The sequence below is a fragment of the Notothenia rossii genome (assembly GCF_949606895.1).
Source record: "Notothenia rossii genome assembly, contig: scaffold_23, whole genome shotgun sequence".
Taxonomy (NCBI): domain Eukaryota; kingdom Metazoa; phylum Chordata; class Actinopteri; order Perciformes; family Nototheniidae; genus Notothenia; species Notothenia rossii.
In genome coordinates this window covers 629,986-649,515 of record NW_027639856.1, presented here as the reverse complement: position 1 = coordinate 649,515, position 19,530 = coordinate 629,986, and the positions used below count along the sequence as shown (strand labels likewise).

At 38.3% G+C, this 19,530-nt stretch overlaps 2 protein-coding genes and 1 long non-coding RNA gene across 5 annotated transcripts; 2 read left to right on the top strand and 1 right to left on the bottom strand.

The window, feature by feature from the left end:
• Positions 1-213: 213 nt before the first annotated feature.
• Positions 214-4,407, top strand: LOC307027337 (uncharacterized protein; the record flags this gene model as incomplete). The annotated part of the gene is made up of 4 exons (XM_079695566.1): positions 214-1,242; positions 2,886-3,121; positions 3,222-3,406; positions 3,639-4,407. The coding sequence occupies exons 1-4, from the start codon at positions 981-983 to the stop codon at positions 4,405-4,407; spliced, it is 1,452 nt and encodes a 483-aa protein (XP_079551692.1). The 5' UTR covers positions 214-980.
• Positions 4,031-10,084, bottom strand: LOC307027336 (G2/M phase-specific E3 ubiquitin-protein ligase-like). Of its 3 annotated transcripts, none has more exons than XM_079695563.1 (12): positions 9,776-10,084; positions 8,725-8,841; positions 7,976-8,238; positions 7,265-7,804; positions 7,114-7,161; positions 6,984-7,021; positions 6,744-6,840; positions 6,361-6,575; positions 5,984-6,251; positions 5,668-5,822; positions 5,166-5,404; positions 4,031-4,854 (listed from the first exon to the last, which is right to left on the bottom strand). In XM_079695563.1, the coding sequence occupies exons 1-12, from the start codon at positions 9,939-9,941 to the stop codon at positions 4,604-4,606; spliced, it is 2,397 nt and encodes a 798-aa protein (XP_079551689.1). In that variant the 5' UTR covers positions 9,942-10,084; the 3' UTR covers positions 4,031-4,603. The 3 variants fall into 3 exon arrangements, with proteins under 3 accessions (XP_079551689.1, XP_079551690.1, XP_079551691.1); XM_079695564.1 differs by having other exon boundaries at positions 8,921-9,891; XM_079695565.1 differs by lacking the exons at positions 8,725-8,841; positions 9,776-10,084 and having other exon boundaries at positions 8,158-8,238.
• A 5,527-nt stretch (positions 10,085-15,611) lies between these two features.
• Positions 15,612-19,328, top strand: LOC307027331. Its single transcript, XR_013804600.1, has 3 exons — positions 15,612-15,774; positions 16,655-17,471; positions 17,935-19,328. It is a non-coding gene; the product is annotated as an uncharacterized lncRNA (long non-coding RNA).
• The last annotated feature ends 202 nt before the right edge of the window (positions 19,329-19,530 follow it).

Sequence of the window (19,530 nt, the reverse complement as noted above, 5' to 3'; positions counted from 1 at the left end):
AAAAAGTATTTGAAAATAGTGCCTCATAAGGCGGGTAGAGTCCCTTGAAAACTCCCCTTGAATTCCTCCAGTCTCAGAAAAAGTCAAAGTTGACTTTTTGGAGATCCATAGAAAAAGGGTGAAAATGAAAAAAAGTATGCCACAGCATGGACTCGAACACGCGACCAACCGCATCCAGGGGCGAGCGTTAACGCAGTGAGCCACTATGGCAAGCCATTTGAGTATTTATTCCACATCCTTGATATCAGACGGCAGCTGTCTACACTAGTTGGCTCTTTGATTCCACTTGTTAGAGATATGGTCAAACTAGTTTGGCATTCTGCTTTACTAGTTCAATAAAACATTACACTAGTCAGTCTTTTTCAGCGACTAGTGGCACTTTTGTCCGACTAGTTAGCACATAAGCCTTACTAGTGACGCCAGGAGCAGCACTAGTTGCACCAAAGTATCAACATGTAAGCTTTTTCATGAACTAGTGACCCTCTGACCGTACTAGTGACGCTAAAAGTCTTACATGTTAACTAGTGCGCTGCAAAAGCTCTGACATGTTAACTAGTTACACAAAATAAGCACAACTAGTTAACTAGTGGCATACATTTGTCTGCACTAGTTAACTAGTCGCACCCAGAATCACTCACTAGTTAACTAGTAAAGGCAAAAGGTTCACTAGTTAACTAGTTGACGCGTCTTTTGGCCTTACTAGTTAACTAGTGGGGCTCAAAATGTCTACACGTTAACTAGTGAACCCTTCGCCCTTTACTAGTTAACTAGTGAGATACATTGAAATTCCACTAGTGAACTAGTCGGGCTTAAAATGTTCACTAGTCGCACTAGTGGATCCCAAATGTGCACTAGTCGCACTAGTCGCACTAGTCGCACAGAATGCTAATGAGGAGGAGGGGAAATAATGCATCGAGGTCTCCTATTGGCTCTTAAGATAGACCTCACCCATCAATCTTCACAGAAGTTCATACACAAACATGGCGGACGTTGTACTGAGACGTATAAGAAGAAGATGTACTGAGATTCAAAGAGCATTTAATCAAGGTTCTTTGGGCCGAACAGAAGTTTACGCTATCAACAGCTCTATAGCTAACGTAAGAAGGGTTGGAGATACCATCAGCGCCGAGGCTGTGCAGGATATAGTTCAAAGTCTCACTGATCTCAGATCTTTCATCTCCGAACCTCAAGCTTCCAATGCCCTACATACTGGTTTCCATGCAGCACACCTTGTGCATTCAGGTGAGTTAGGCACTGCATTTCAGACTTCATTTGTACTTATATCTAGGGCAGCATGTATTTTAAAAGTGAAAAAAACTATTTTAAACCGGTTAAAAAGCACAAAGTGGTTTAAGTGCAGTTTCTATGTTTCCCCACAGGAGGGCTCTTCACCCTACATGAGCACAGTGCATTAACAGTACTTTGGTTGAAGTTAATAACAATATAGATATTATATATATAGATATATATAATTGATTGAGTCTTTCTGAACACTTTTAAAAATTAAAATACCGCAGGTGAAGCATATTTGTATAATGTTCTGTACAGATATTAGTCCTTTAATTTCAATTTGAAAACACGTGGGAACGTTACTAATACAGCAGATGAAAATATTTGCGGAAGGTTCAATTATTCATGGGCTTCAATGGCTCTTTAGATAAAGGCAGTATTAGGTTTCCTTGTATTATCCTCTGATAGTGATTTATTTAAATAACTGGTGACATAATAATAAATATTGCAAAACAAAGCCTATTTCACCTGGACGGCTTAGCCAGAATGTATTTCTTCAAGCCAACAACAGTCAAACTTCATAATGAACAATTCTGGGCCATTTATTGTGTAATTTCTCAAAACACATACAGTAACAATGCCTGTTTTGCAGACTTAAAATGGTGAAAGAAAGGGACTCTACATTTCATTACTTAAAGACAGGACTATTCAGTTAAGGGAAGAGAAAAGAGAAAAAAGGAAATAATTGTTTTTACAAAGGCTGATGTAACGTTAATCCCAGACATGATATCAGCTCATTGGCACACAGGGATCATTTTGTGATCATGGGGCATAACCCTTGTACAGCATCAGGACAATATCTCTCTGGAGTCAGACCCTGGAAGTGTGCTGGAGGCGTTGACTGGGACTGATGGAATGATGAGACTGAAGAATCTGTGAGGAAAGAACTAGGGGCAGAGAAATAATCATATATTAAAAGATAACAGCATCATAACAGTTCAATTAAAGTGACAAGGGTGTGTGGCACTGTGCTGAAGGAAAGTTGTGAACAGCTATCCAGGACATTCTGTGAATACTTTCCAATGGTTAAATGCTCCTGCTGGAGTACTGAATGGAAATACTTTATATATCATGTCTACCATATCCTCTTAAAATACTCTGTCCAACAATTCCAGTCTCATGAAGAACATTCTTTTAAGGCTTATTAAAAAGAAAAGAAAAAAATGCTTTCGTGTACTCAGGAGAGGACTTTGACAGAGGATTACTCAAAAAGTTGACAGTAAAAGTACTTCATAGTATTGTTGGTACTGGTCTTACTAATACTGTATCCAACAGTATCAATGTCATTAAGAAGCTATGGCAAAGAAATGTGTTATACCTCATTTTTGATGAGGAAAAAAACCTGCATTCTTGTAATTAGGATATAGTCAAATGGATAAAAGTTAAAGGGAAGGGACAGGTTTATAATAAAACTCTATATGTTTTTTTTACCAGTTTATATAAGTTTGAACTCACGTGAATATTAATGTGACCTGTTTTTAACAGACTTACTTAACTTTTAAAAAATCATTGTTCTGTTGATGAACGTTCTGATGAGCTGTTATAATAATTATACATATGTTTATATATTTTCCTTTTTATTTCCATATCATAAGGAAGACGAGGAAGACCTGCTCTTGACATAACGAGGGGGCAAATTGAGCTTCTCCTAGGTCAAGGTTTTACCGTGAGAGCAATGGCAAGGATGTTGGGCTGTTCCTCCTCATTCCTTCATAAAAAAATGAAGTCTTTAAATACTTCAGCAAGGAACAGATTCACTACCATTAGTGATCCTGACCTAGAAGAGCATGTCAGGAGACTCCACAACCAGTTTCCTAGATCAGGTTCAGAAGTAAGCATACTAGTTAATATTCCCTTTTAGAGTTTTTTATATATATCATTTTATAGATAATGATCTGTATCTTATTTGTCTTTAAATCAACCACTTTCAGATGATGAGGGCATACCTGCACGCAGAAGGGATTGTGGTACAAAGAAGAAGAGTTAGAGAGACTCTAAAGCAAATCGATCCTGCTGCAGCAGCACAGAGATGGGGCCAGACTGTGGCTAGGAGAACCTACTATGTGCCCTTTCCTAACAGCTTGTGGCACATAGATGGCCATATGCGTCTCATTCGGTAATCAGCTCTAGACTTTGAAAGAAAGTAATTATAGCAGTCAATATGATCTTCTAATCCATCGTAGTTGTGTTTATTATTTTCCTCTTTCACTATATAATCTCAATCATTTTATTATCAACAACATTTATAGAAGTATTGGATATATTGAACAAATGTTATAAAGATAACCTTTAAGGTAGTTGATGTAATGCATTAATTCCTTGTTCTATTCATTCGATTATTTGTACAGGTGGGGGTTTGTGACACATGCCGGAATTGATGGGAACTCCAGACTCGTAACTTTTATCAACTGCGGCACTGACAACACAGCTTTGACAGTGTTGACCCATTTTGTTCGAGCTACCTGTCGGTATGGGTTACCATCCAGAGTCAGGTCTGACCACGGCGGGGAGAACACTCTAGTTGCCCTCTTGATGAACCTTCTACAGGGAAACGGAGAAGCGAGGCACATTACAGGCCAGTCTGTACACAACCAACGTATTGAGCGTCTTTGGAGAGATGTTTTCCAGCAGGTTGTGCACTATTTTTACACACTTTTTTATTCCTTTGAAGATGAAGAAATATTGAACCCCGGAGATGACATTCAGAAAATGGCACTACAAATCGTTTTTAAACCAGAAATCCAAAAAAGACTAGATTTATTCAGACATGCCTGGAACAACCATAGACTAAGAACTGCTAACAATCGTACACCAACACATATTTGGATGGAGGGCATGCTAGCCAACAGGGAGCAACATTCAACAGCTATTGACAATGTCTTTGGAAATGATCCCTACAGCCAAGAAAATATTGAAGATGGCTTGGCAAGACATGGCATACGGCTCGATCAGTTGCAAGCAAACAATGATGATCTTGAACGAGCAGTGATAGTGCCACAACCACACATTATCCTGAGCTCTGAACAACAGCAAGATCTCCAAAATGCAATGAGTGGAACAACTGACTTAAAGGACAGGTATCTGCTTTGTGTTAGACAGATTCAAAACATGTTCTAATTGAAAGAACATAATGTGAGGGCCAAAAACTATTAAGTGTGAGGGGACATTATTATTATTATTAAGTTTCCATATTTATGGCAATAATGTCAAAGTTCACAAAATTGCAGTAATAATTTCTCCCTCATCTTATCCTCACACTCTGCACACCCTCCCAATCCTCCTCCTACTCCTCTCTTCCTCCTTGTCTATATTTCTAGACCTTTAAAAAGCCCAACGAGTCTTTCACTGACTGGTTCAGTATGTTGTGAAGCTCTTGTTCCTCTGTGATGCCTCTTGGTAGGAACAACGTCATAGCACAGGTTGAGGCATATGGCAAACGACGCACGCCGGCCTCCTGTGTATAAAAGTCAATGGAGGGCTTGTTTGGAAAGCCAAGCGTTGGAACTTCATCTGCCCCAGTGATGAAAATCAGCAGGTCCTCAAATGTCAGTTCAGTCAGTTTGTCTGCCAATGACAAAAGTGTATATTGGAATAATATTTATTTTCATTTTTAAAGTCAAATGTGGAACATAATAATATCACTAAAGTAATTTAACATCAAACATTAATCAATAATGTAGTTTACATTTATTTGGCTTTATGGTATATTGACATCAACATGTGTATTTGCCCCTTTTTGTATTTGCATTATCTACATTGATATTAAATTAAATCGATTTTCTTTTTTGTAAAGCATCCATCAATAACAGTATTTACTGAGTTGTAGTCATTTCATATGAGGTGCTTTTAAATTTTCCTTAAGGTATAAAATGTACCTTCGATGAGGTTTAGGAACAACTCCCAGCTGTATATCGTGTCCTCCTCTTTTTCCCGGTGATTTGTTCCTCTTGGACTGTATTCATATTTCAATATGGCCTTAAAGGAGGATTTTGTCAGCGGGGTCCTCATGTTGGTGAAGCAGGGAAGGAAGGCAATCCAGTTGTTCCTGACCAGGTCCCACAGGTTCCCAAAAGCATTCATGCCCTCCGTCAATTGGTTCACCATCTTGGCCGTTCTATAAGCCAACAAAGATCAAACATATATATAACCTGAAGAAAAACTGATGTTTTTTTTTGGGAAAAGACTAAAAAGCAGTGATAAAAGGAAAGAGCATACATAATTTGCAACATTTTAACCTACATTAAGGAAAACACAAAAATATTCAGTGTTCAAAATGTTAAATATTAGTAGCATACAGTAAGTTATGGCTTTTATATTAACAGTGTTTCATAATGTCTATGACTTTATATTTTTTTGTTTATAAGTGTTTTTGTTTACCTGAGAAATATGTAGTGCTTAACTACATAGGCATAAATCTTCGGAATTTCTCCGATAGTGGCACTGAAGATGCCAGGGACGCCACACTCAGAGATCCAGTCCCCCAAGTCTTTCTGGAGGGCAGACAGGTCCTCTGCAGTCTTGCACTGTAGGATCTTAGAGATAAAACAATGTAGCCGGATTGATAAATTACAAAGGTTTAGTAGAAATGCTTTTTATGCTTTTACAAACTTTGACTGACCAAGAAGGAATGTATTTGTTTCTATCAAATCCTAATAAATATTAATTAATTAATAACATAAAAATAATCAGGCACCCTTTTTACTCTGCTTTGAACATCCGGATCAGGCAGCACACTGCAGTCAAATTGCTCCAGTTGAGGCTCCTGGCCGCACATCAGCTGGTACAGGCTGGGATCCAGGGCTTTGATACACGGACCTCCGTGTGCTACTGACCACGCAATTAGGCGGCCTGCTTGGAAATACTTGTGGCCATCTAATGCCGCTTGGTCATAGGTAAGAAAGACCTGACCAGCCTTTCCCTCGAATATTCCCATGGATGTCTGTACTTCTATCATCAAGAGTCTACAATAAATCAATTGAGAAAAAAATACAGTACTATTACTTTGCAGTCAACCTGAAAACGAGGACACATTATGATTAAGAATCATACACTAAATGAGGTTATTCAGACCTGAAAAACTCTCTCTGTGGTCCTCCCATGTCATCTCCATCTTCTCCTACAAATTCTATGTAGGGGGAATTGTTCCAGCAGAATGTAACCCTTGAGATGGCTTTTATTGCACTCTCAAGAAGTTTCTTCCTCCTGATGCAGATGCTACTGACTAGGCCATCAGAAACGAAATCCTTTTTGAAGTCACTTAAAAGGACGGTCAGATCCACTTCTTCCTAAATGATTAAAAATGTATAAAGTCCATTATACATGACTGGTGATTGGTGAAGAGGGGTTGTCTGTCTTGGGTACTGGTGCTTTCGGAAATGCATTTAGTATGTGTCATTATCAGTTCCTGGAAACAAATGTTGTCCTATTTTTTAATAATGACAAATAAAGCTTACCACGGGAAAGACATCAATTTCCAAAGCCCCAAAAGCCTCGTCCTCGCCCTCTTCCTCCTCATCAGAATCATCAATTAAAAAATCATTGAAGGAATTCCTAGAAAAAAAAAATGTGTCTTTCTTTTAAGAGGTCACTATTCATAGAATATATAAAGGATGAGAACAGGGTATTCAGTTTTCTTACATTCAAAACCAATACACTGTGTTAATTATGTATAAAACACCATTATCTATAAATACCTGTTTGGTTGTTCCAAACGTGACCTTCTGTAAAAGACCTTGAAAGTAAAATTGGTGCATGGAATGTTAATGTCCTTATTAAAACGTATATACTACAAATACTGAACTATAGAGCCATATAAAGCTTTACCTCTGGAGTCCCAGCATTTACCCATTGTGCGGAATGCAAACCTTCCACCTGTTGATTGACAAGAGGTAACAATTACATCCAACCGTCTTTTACTATGTTTATTTTCGAAAATGTCCTGAGATGAATTCATAATAAGATATTTTTTACATACATCAGCGTCCATAGATACAGAAGTTGATGGGGGTATGGGGGCAGCGGTTGATCCTGCAGTTTCAGTGGCGGCCCAGGTAGAGGCGGCCGAGGCAGAGGGTGCTCCTTCAGAATCAGTGTCCGAGGTAGAGGCGGCCGAGGCAGAGGGTGCTCTTGCAGAATCAGTGGCCGAGGTAGAGGGTGCTCCAGCAGAATCAGTGGCCGAGGTAGAGGGTGCTCCAGCAGAATCAGTGGCCGAGGTAGAGGGTGCTCCTGCAGAATCAGTGGCCGAGGTAGAGGGTGCTCCTGCAGGTCTAAAGGCTGCAGAGGCAGAAGGTGCTCTTGCAGAATCAGTGGCCGAGGTAGAGGCGGCCGAGGCAGAAGGTGCTCTTGCAGAATCAGTGGCCGAGGTAGAGGGTGCTCCAGCAGAATCAGTGGCCGAGGTAGAGGGTGCTCCTGCAGAATCAGTGGCCGAGGTAGAGGGTACTCCTGCAGAATCAGTGGCCGAGGTAGAGGGTGCTCCTGCAGGTCTAAAGGCTGCAGAGGCAGAAGATGAAGCCATCTGTGGGGTGGATGATAAAGAAGTTTAGGAGAACTTGATGGACGAAACAAGCAGCTTAAAAAATAACCAATATCAATCTCCTAATATTAAAGAATTAAGTATAATATATATATATGTAGAATTTATAACATAGTAACAGTAGTAAAGAATAGGCTCAAAACAACAACTCACCACTAACGATGTTGGTATGTCTGCCTGCGGGATTATATAAACCCTGCTCCTGCCAATAGATCTTTTAAGGTCTGCCATAGTAGTAGCCTGCAGTTGTGTTAGTAGCCTGCAGTTGCTGGCTCTTGCCAGAGTGAACCCAATCATATTTAATGGAATTTTAGGAAAACTTTGGCAAACATAACTGTTGAACTCTAAAAGACTCATTGAGAGCTTGACATAGCTTCGTTCCGAAACAACCCCTTGCATGTCATGAGCTGGGATTCCTGTAAAAAAGAAAAAGAAAAAGGTGTCAGTCAATATACTGCCTCTATAAATAACTATAATTATAATTTAGATTCTAAGCCATATCGTGTCTTTATATGACGTGAAGAATATACATTTATGAACATATGGTCAAAAAAGGTGCCATATCAATGAAGGCTCATCATAGACATTGACTTTGTTATGAATGGGAAAAAGCTATTATTAATATTTGAACAATGTAAGCCAATGATAGAATAGGCATAATGTGTATGCTTTTAGGCACTAAAGGTAAGCATTGCTGCCAAAAGTGGAGGTGATGGATTACAGAGATTATTTTTAATGTTTTCAACCTTGCACCCAGGCCATACAGATTTAATATTCATATAAAACATTGAAAAGTCTTCAATGAAGTTGATTGGTGTGCAAACAATTGTGTGCATTTCCTGTGCAGATAATGAATCAGTCTTAAGTGGATGCTCATTTTTAAAACCTATTTAATTATTTACCTAAACCTTCTCTTGACAGTCGGCTGCTCTCTGTAGCTGCTGGAAGGACGGATTGGTCCGCCATAGCCAACAGAAAAAGTCTCACCCTCCAAACTCCGGCAGATTCATTTGATGCCCCTGTAAAATGACAGAATGTAAATTATTACAAATTATTATACCAAATAAGCACCGTTAAAAATTGAATAACTTTATTTACTAAATTGCTCCATTGAGTCTGGAAAGGAGGGAGAAAATGTATGGATGACCATTTTTATGTATAACGTTTTTTCTCTTGCATGCTTTACTTATCGTCTATCCTACAGTCCGCCATTTTGAAAGAAAGAAAGATATAGGATTACCGTATGATACAGCTTCGTAATGTAATGTCCTAAGCCATGGATATAACATTTAAATATTTCACAATTTAAATGACAGATTTGTCATTTAAATTGTGAAACAGATTTTGTTAATACTGATATAGCCTGTCTATAGCAGAAATAGCAGCTGTATTTAGTGGAGTATGTTATTTGTAATAACTGCTTAATTGTCATTAGAAAAAGACATAACAAAGTTGGTATCCCTAAGTATAATTGGCCTGTTGAGTCAAGGACGTTAGCATTTATACTGAAATTGAGTTGTCATAGTTCTCACATTTTTGTATAATTATGAACAAGTTATAATATTCCTTTTTAAAGATTTGTGGGAGCTTCTCCAAAACATAACATTCAAGTACACTACTGCTTAAATACTTTTACGACTATTGCTTAAATATTTTCATCTTTATAACTGTAATATTTATCCAGTTGGTTTAAAATACACAACTTGTCCTGGCACAGTAAGTTTATGTAGGCTTTATGTAGGCTACACAGCAGTAGTTAGCTTGCTCTTCCGGCTCAAACTTAAAATGAAAACGTTAAAACTCGATACATTAGGAATCCACTGCAAATGTAACGTGAACAAAACTTTTTAAATAAGCTTGCCTTGCACTATATATGATTTAAGACCAATGCATCAGCACAATATGAAATGGACAATGCTAATGCTAATGCACATTTAAGAACTGAAATGATACCCGTTGTTGGAGCCCTCCGCCGTCTCCGAAACGTGTTCCTGGTGACTCGCAGCACATTGTCGTTGCGCTGCGCTGCAAGATCCCGTCTGGCAACGTCAAGCGCATTAAAAACGCGATTCATTACACTGTTGAATTGCTGAGTGCCATTTTCGTTTTCGTCTGTCATAATGTTCCGAAGATGTCGCCACTTATTAGATTTGCCAGAAATGAAATGTAACAGACACGAGAGTCACATTATAAGCAGTGGCGGCTGGTCTATAGAGGGCGCTAGGGCGCCGCCCTTCTTAAACCACACACACAAATATTATTATTATGAATAATAATAATTATAATAATAATAATAATAATCATCGTAATCATAATAATCATCATAATCATAAAGTGTCAATGTTTGTGTGTTTAAAATATGGAATGCACCCAGAACTAGAAAATGCATTTCCTGCAGAAAATGCGTGCGATTGTTGTAAACTGTGAACATTTGTGGCAGAATTTAGCTGAAAATGCAGAAAAAGCTGAATATGTAGCTGCTTTTAGCTACAAAAATGCAGAAAAAGCTGAATATTTAAAATAAAAGGTTTAAAAAACGGTATAAACAACAACATGTATAGCCTCGATGTCCTGAAATAGCTGAATAATCAACACGGCATTTCGTGTTATAGTCACGAGTCTCACGACATTTAATCTGTTGATTCGTGTTCACCAACGCGATTTTCCCCTTTTGTTCGTGTCACACAGAACGATTTTAAAAGCAATGTATTTCTATTGGTAGTATGTTTCGTGCCTGCACCACGTCTTTTTGTCCGGTCGGGTCTTGGAAGACCGGAAGCTGTGGAGTTCATAAAAACGTCTTCTTACTCAATATCAAGCTACGAACATTGTTTTTATTTTAAATCGTATAATGTCTGACTTTTTTTGCCATCAGTGAGGAAAAGAAATGGGCTCAGAGCCTCAGAATACTGAAATCTGTATTTACTCAACAATAACACACAATTATCCTTGTTTTTATTTATTTGTTTAATTCCATAATCACGGGCTTTTTTGTCCGTCCATCAGGAACTGAATTTCAAAATAAAAATAACCGGAAACAGACGTAGGCCTATAAGGGACATTTCGAGCATCATCGAGTTTAGGATGGCCGAAGACACTACACTACCCATAATCCCCAGCTATCGTTTAGGACTACAGTCCCCGTGATTAATCTTCAAGCTCTGGGATTGGATGTTGGAGTGGCAGTGCGCCAAGGTTACGCCGAGCGTCAAACAGCTCTTTGAAATGGAACGAAACCACGGCAGACCATCGAAAACTTGACTCGAACGCCCCCCCAGAACTACACATGCTGGCTATTGTGTTTCGCAACATGTTCTATGGGACGTCTCTACTGGGAACGTTTTCGTTTTTCCCACAATTAGAAGTTGCCAGTATTAAACACATTGGTGTTATCAAATTTAAAACATATAATTAATAAATGGGTGAAAATCGCTCGTGTACATAATGCGCAGCATTAATATATACCCACATGACAGCTCATTGTTACTTTGTAATTCTACTCCACTACAATTCAGAGGTTAACCTGGTATTTTTACTCCACTACATTTATTTGAGTTACTTTGCAGATTCTGATTAATGATGTGAAATATAAACAACCCTTAAATCAGACTTTAGTTACACCTGAGTAAAATTCCGGGAAGGTGATTGTCAAGTGCCAACAATCAGGAGAGATATTTGATAGTTCGTGCTTGAGAAGACTAAACATTTATCTGCAGATCTTTATAAAGTATATTCATTACTCGTTATTCTCTAATAGTTATTTAAAGACTGTATATAATGGCTATTTTGCACATCCCCTTCAAGATTTCAAGATTTTATAAGGTTTATTGACATATCATATTATACACAACGACGGTGTAGTTATGCAATGAATGAAAAACTTGGGTCGCAGCTTCCTCAACAGTGCATTACAAGACATCTTTCAATATGTGTATATACCTCCACCATTACACTGTCGTATTCTGCAGATTTCTTATTCTATCTAAATAATAGTATAATTAATATGTATAATATCAGTTAAAATAAGTGCTTCAACATAGTTAACATTGCAGGAAAGCAATATATTAGACGTTAATATTTAAAAGAAGACCTTAATCTAAAGTATGTTTTAATGTTTAAATAAAGGTTAATTAGTTTGTCTGTTTTGCACATCCTCATATTAATATCTTTGTACATCCGGCACTAAACTGTTTTATTGTAGAGATCACTTACAGTATCTTCTTGATTTTTTATATTCTATATTTCTATCATTGACCTTCTACTTTCCCCATATGAAAGTATGTACTCTTAATATGTTTTTCATCAAATATAACACATAAAAACAATAATTCAATAACGTGCTTTAACCACTAGGCGGTGCACACAAGGTACACACAGCCATAATAACTTTTTATTATTAGTGTTGGACACTTATGTATGTATAACATCTGAAGATGTTCATGTTTTCACATACATTTTACAGCATATTGCTATATTATTTCAGACTCAGTATTTACATTATTATATTCAAAGAAAATCAGTAATATCTTCAAAAACTACAAGTCCTTTTCTATCAGCTGTGCACCGTGATGGTGTAAATATAACCTATCTACGAATTAGATCAAATGTAAAAGTCAGCCGAATTAGTGTTGATACTGCAAGGAGATGTATTGTGTGAAGAGAAATGGAAGATGTTGTTTAATTGCTGATATATTTATGATCCAAGTCACATATTCAGTTTCGGCGGCATTTCTTCCAGTTTGTCCAGAAGTCTTCTAATCAGGGCTCTATAAATAAAGAACTAGGGCAGATGTGTAATATTTCATGCAGCCGAACCGTGTATTACAATGCCGTTATGTGATGACTTCCAACGAGAAAAGCAAGCACACACACATAATAAAGTATTATTTTATTTTAAAAGAAAATGTTTTTCTGATTTCATATCGCATAAACACCATATCCCAGCGTGCATTGCGGCTAAAACATCCAATTACCGAGCTTAAACCATAGCTGAGGATCTTGGGTAATCAGTTCAGTGTCTGTGCAATGATTCTCGAAATGTCCCTTATAGGCCTACTTTCTCAATACAAATGTTGATAAATGTAATTTCCCTCTGTTTTTTCACAAATAGAATTAAGGTTTCCCAAATCTAAAACTGTAGGTATAGTGGTTTTAGATCAGGACCTGGTCTAATGTGGTCTAGATGTAAAAAAAAGCTGCGAAATCTCCCCTTTTTGTATTTTCACAAATAGAATAAAGGTTTTACAAATCTAAAACTGTGTTATAAAGAATGTTTAGACTCCCCTGGATAATTCTAGTCCAAATAAATCGGCTATGCAGCGATTAAAGCGCCTGTCACACTTTGGGAACCACTGCATTAATTCAACATTGGATTTTGGTTCAATTGGTTATTTTTAATTTTTGCGAATTAACATTTGAATTGTGCAGCATTGCACATGTGCAGAATAGACTATTCTAACCGGCGTGTGTCCTTCAGCATAGCCTAGTTCTCAAACCGTCTGGAAGATTTGAACTGAGACATTCTATACACTGTAAAAAAAGATCCGAATTTTACAGGAAATAATTAATGTTTTACAGTAATTATCATGTTTTTTTTAAATAACTTGCAAAATCCTGTACAATTACAGATATGAACTATAAATTAACAACCCAAAACATTATTTTAAGTATTTTGACAATAACAACAAATAGCATTTATTTCATTTTTTTTTTTTAAGTAAATGTACTATATGATATTTACAGTATTTTTGCACTTTCAGAAAATACATGCAGACGTACGCCGACAGCCAGAGCTACGGCACTTGAAATAGAATTCAGCCAAAACAACCATTGACAACTTCAATTTTCATCACTTTGCATAACTTGCATTTGGAGATGATGCAAACAAATCTGTTTTCTGACTTGAGCCCACCTTTGAACTGGGGGTATGGGGGGTGATATTGCGTTTTTGTGGACTGTGCATGGTGAATTCATTACATTTATTGCAATTGAACATAGAGACATTCTTCAGGTAGTCCTTGTTTGAAATACATTTCATTTGTAAACAAGGGCACACACACACACACACACACACACACACACACACACACACACACACACACACACACACACACACACACACACACACACACACACACACACACACACACACACATATATATATATACATGATTTATTTGAGTTACTTACATTTATTAAACGACTTAATTCTGCATTATGTGAGTATGTGAGATATTTTGACTTTGGACCGAAACAAATTGCAATTGGCTACTTCACATATTGCTTTGAATGTGATTGGTTAATATAAACATCATCGAAGAAACCTGCCAATGAGAACTGTCCGCGCCTGTCGTTCAAATTTGAAACATCCACGTCAGTTTGAGCGGGTCGGTTTGCCAACTGCCAATAAACACCAAAGAAGAAGAAGAAGAAGAAGTTTGATTGGGTCTCCATGCGCAGCTGCTCACTCTGTCTGTATGTCTGCTCCAGGAGTTTTTGGATTGATGTTTTACATCTACCCTTTTAATATGAGCAGCGGGACGTCAACAGAGAATGGAAGACTTGAGATCATGTGAGTCCTGCGACTGTAATCGAGTTAAACATGTATTTAGATAATCCCTAGTTTGTGAATGTTTAATTTTGTATTTACGGTTACGTTTCTTCTTCTAGTTCAGTGAGTTTTGAGTGATGAGACATATACTTTAAGGGAATCTGTGGAATCTCAGCTTTCATATGATACGTTTGTGCAGATAGCATGAAGTAGAAAAGATCGCTTTTGCCAGTTATGTGCTAAAGTTGTGTTAGCCCCGTTAGCTGTTTTCGCTAAGTGGTGATTTGCTTGGTGTTAGACTTGTGTTTCGTTTAGGTAAAATGGTTAACGTCAGTTAGCTGAGTTTCTTCCCGTTAAGTGAGTAAGCATCATTAATAGGTTGTTAAATGTTAAGAAGCCCTGAGATGCTGTTTCTTGAAAGATGTTGCGTCTTCCACCGCCGGCGGGACAATCGGGCTTTACAGGTTAACAAGGTGGCTGCTAACGTTAGCTTACAGCTTATTGCAGTGCTGCCGCGCCACCCTCTCGTCTCCAACGCGGGACAATTACACATAAACGCGCAGCGGGGTGTCACAGTGTTGTCGCCAATCTTATTGTAAAGTTTCACAGCTTTTTTACAGCGGAATCCAGTTTGTTAATATTCAGTAGCCAACAGCTAACATAGCATAAACTGCCTACCGCTAACGTTAGGCTAACTTGCTAGTTAGCTCTGCTCTATATATTACAAGCTAACATGACTAGCTAATGTAACAGTGTATGAACTAAAATAGTTGTTGTATTACTACATCATACATGCTTTGTCCAAATCTCTGCTAAAATAATTATTTTTAACAAAATTATTATTAAAGTATCTTTATTCTTTTGCATTTTTATCACACTTGACATAAACTATTTTAGTTCATCAATTAGAACGGGCGAATTAAAATAATGATTTGTGGTAATCAAAAACAATGTATTTAAAGAAACACTCAGCCATGCATGAAATAACATAGGAAAAGAATACGGATCATTTTTTACCCATATTGTGCCTTAGAAGTGTAGTGACACAAACATGATTTTTATTAAAAAAGTAAGAAAGGAAAAATAAAAATTAGAATTGGTGTTGATCAAAAAACAGGTTAATTGAGGAATACCTGGAATCCTGAATGATTAAAGTAATTTATTGCAAATATATTTACAATTTAAACTAATTCGGGTCACTTTTGATACATGTTGGTTGTATGTTGTGTAACAAAGGGTTACCATGACAGCTGTGATGTTCACTCTTTTGACAGAGCACCAGTGGACAGTGAAGACTATGGAAGAGATGATGTGATGCTGAAGCCAGCCGGTGACTCCTCATCAGTCTCTCCAGGCAGCACCCAGCTATTCTTCCATCTTGCAGATGAAAAGACTTTGATATGTGAGTAATAACTAACTTGTGTCTAACATAATATTGAATGTGGTTTAGTAAAATATTTAAAAATACCCCACATTGTACAAGTACAGGACAATCAGACCTTGTTCAACAAAGATCATCAGACAATTGTTTTGTCTTTTTAAGGTACAGCCGCAGCAGAGAGTCTGAGTTTGAAGAAAACACTAACATTTTATTTAGTGTTGTTTAATCAATCAATATTTACTGGTCTTGAATTTCCTCACTGGATTACAAAATGCTCGAATCTTGTTGTGTACAGGGACATAATGAAGATTTCATCAACTGAAGATGAAAATATAGATTGAGTGATATGTACCATTTTAAGGAAATAGACTGTTAGCGGTATTGACCGAAGTTCCGGAGCTGTAGCTAGGGGCTGCTAATGAAAACTCAAGTGCTCAATTTGTTACGTTTGCTTTTTTGTTAAGAATTTACCTAGCATATATTCTTCTTCGAAATCCCAGTTGTACTTCGCTAACACGCAGTGCCTGGGAGGGTGCGTTTAATGGTTCCCACCCTTAACACATTTATGGACTAGGTCATGTTAGACAAGCAATCCAGTGGTTAGTTTTAGGGTAAGGTCCATTGTTTGTTTTTTTAATGTATTCACTTTAAGAGAAAGGGATTTCAGAAACAAGTCTCACACGTTTGGCTCGAGGTAAAATTAACAAAAGCTAACTGTTGTTAGACTATGTTCCCCCTTCTAGACTTATGAAATAATCAATGCCCTTGGGATGCTCTCAATAACGTGTGTGTGTGTGTCAAAGGTCCATCATACAAGATTTAGGGGATCTATTGGCAGCTGCTGATAATAACATCCATCATTATGGTTTACTAATAGTTATCACTTCACTTCCTCCTCCAGCACCAGGACACAGCAGGAACCTACGCCAGGATCCTGTTTGTGGACTTCAGCTCTGCCTTCAACACCATCATCCCGGCTCTGCTGCAGGACAAGCTCTCCTAGCTGCACGTGCCCGACTCCACCTGCAGGTGGATCACAGACTTCCTGTCTGACAGGAAGCAGCACGTGAGGCTGGGGAAACACGTCTCTGACCCCCGGACCATCAGCACTGGTTCCCCTCAAGGCTGCGTTCTTTCCCCTCTACTCTTCTCCCTGTACACCAACAGCTGCACCTCCAGTCACCAGTCTGTCAAGCTCCTGAAGTTCAGACGACACCACCCTCATCGGACTCATCTCTGGTGGGGACGAGTCTGCCTACAGGTGGGAGATGGACCATCTGGTGACCTGGTGTGGGGAAAACCACCTGGAGCTCAACACTCTCAAGACAGTGGAGATGGTTGTGGACTTTAGGAAGAACGCAGCCCCACCCGCCCCCATCACTCTGTGTGACTCTCCAGTAACTGCTGTGGAGTCTTTCCGTATTTTTAATTTGTAAAAGTAGAAATTAAAATTGTCCGCAGGATTGCAGGTTTTTTTTGTGTTTTTTTGCCAGTCTTTTACTGAAGCATGTTCCTGGGATCTGACCTGTTCTTTATCCTCCTCATTACTATACACAACGTCGAATTTTGTATAAATTCACTACGGCACTAAACTAATTGATATGTTTGTGTGTTTCCACTGGGTACTCCTTAGACATCTGACATTGTGTCTCACCGAAAGACAGCAGCACTGAGAGGCCTGCCGAGATGACACAACCAAGTTTCTTCTGGAGTGTTTGGTAAGTAATACTAACTGTAGGAAATACACTTACACAATACCAGTAATATTGCTTAATGTAGCTTAAACATGTTATGACCTCATAGCTTATGCTAATCATTTTATGCATAATACACTTTGTGTAAGATTTAATTTTGAGCCCAGAGATGTTTTCACCTCATGAACCCGAGCGCGATGAGTTCACCCAAAATTAAAAATAAATATCAGCGCTGTTTGAGCAACAGCCAACCCGATACAGCTGGCCATCGTTGTCTGGTGTTCTTTGTCAGAAAATACTTCTTTATAGAACTCGGCACAACAAGGTTGGTGGGTGATAGCAGCCGTGCTGTTGAGTTGCAATTATAACTTCCACAAGCTGAATGTTAAGACTCAGTAGCTCGGTGCTAAAGTTAGAATCAGTGGACATGTATTTTGTCGTTTAGTTTTCCAGAGCACTCATTCATGCATATTTCACTTTTCCTCAGGACACTGACCATGAAGAACGATTGCTCAGAGGTGTGTCTGTGGCCATCCTCACCGTCATTGAAGATGATGATGCCGCCATATCATCAAATGTGCGAGACGTGGCTGTTGTGTTGGAAGGGACCATTGTACTGCATGACCTACCAGACCTCTACTGCCTTTGCATACCTCTGTGGCATACTTTATGCAATGAACATGGATTATCCAAAGGAGATGAGGTATACCTTTGAAGCCATTCAGAATATCTTTTACGAGCTTGGCTCTCGATGCTCGCAGCGCATAAGGTCTCGGAAAACAAAGCTTTTGCTGTGAATGTTAATGGGGAAGCCAGACATGACTTTAACCTATATTTCGCCTGTTCTAGTGCATTTCATTTAATTGTTTATTTGGCAGGGACAATGCACAGTAATGAACACTTTGTGTGAATGTTTTGTGTGCTAAAGTAAACAAAAGATGTACAAAATGTTCATATAATTGAATTAAATCCTAATAATTAACTGAATAAATAATGGCTCTTTTTTTGTTTGTTCATTTTAGTTCATTTTCAATGTCTGACATCAATGTTTATTTTCAATCTTCAGCGTGACCATATCTCAAATGTTGATTCAATGACTTTTTGCTATCTGGCTGGATGATTGCCTCTCTTTTAAACTTCATGTCAATAACCTGCTTAAAGAACTGAGGGTTAGGCTAGGTTTCTTTTTCAGGAACAAGTCCTGCTTCTCTCTTGAGGCCAGGAAAAGGCTCTGTGACCTTTTGACCTGTGCTGGACTCTGGGGATCTGGTCTATATGAATGCACCTGCCCATCACCTGATCAAGTTAGATGCTGCGTATCACAGTGCACTGAGATTTGTGACAAACTAAAGTATTAACCCATCACTGTACCCTGTATGAAAGGGCTGGTTTGCCTTCACTAACTGGGAGGCTCAGTCTCTGGTACATGTTCATCTACAAAGCCATGTTAGGGAAACTTCCATCCTACATCTGCTCCCTGATCTCACGGCGAATTGTAAGTGGCTACTGCCTGAGATCTGTGCTGTGGTTTTATTAAATGTGCCAACTGCTAGAACTGTCTTAGGAAGATAGCTTTTAGATGCGCAGCTCCTCTGTCTTGGAATAGTCTGCAAATGAAATGGAAACTGAGCAATCTGGTGCCACTAAATGTTTTTAAAGCTCGGTTGGATGCTACTCAGTCGGATGCTGTTGGAACCTGTTCTTGTGGATAGTTATTGTAAATTGTAATCCCTGTATTGATGCTGTATGATGTCCTTTTTGTTGTTTTATGTTTTTATGTTTCATGTGGAACCTACTTGAGCAGGTCTCCCTCGAAAAAGAGATCAATGATCTCAATGGGATACACCTGGATAAATAAAGGTTTGAAATGAAAATGGTTGTCCCTGTACCAGGTCTATAGCAGAATACATTAATTATTGACAGGGTATTACTCAAAGACTACACGATAAAAGTACTTGATTGTACTTGTGGTAGTAGTCCAGCAGTACCACTTTCACTGAGAACTTATGGCTAATAATCATTTTATCCCTCATCAAACATAGCAAATACATGAATTATTGTACTCGGGAGGGAAGTTTGACAG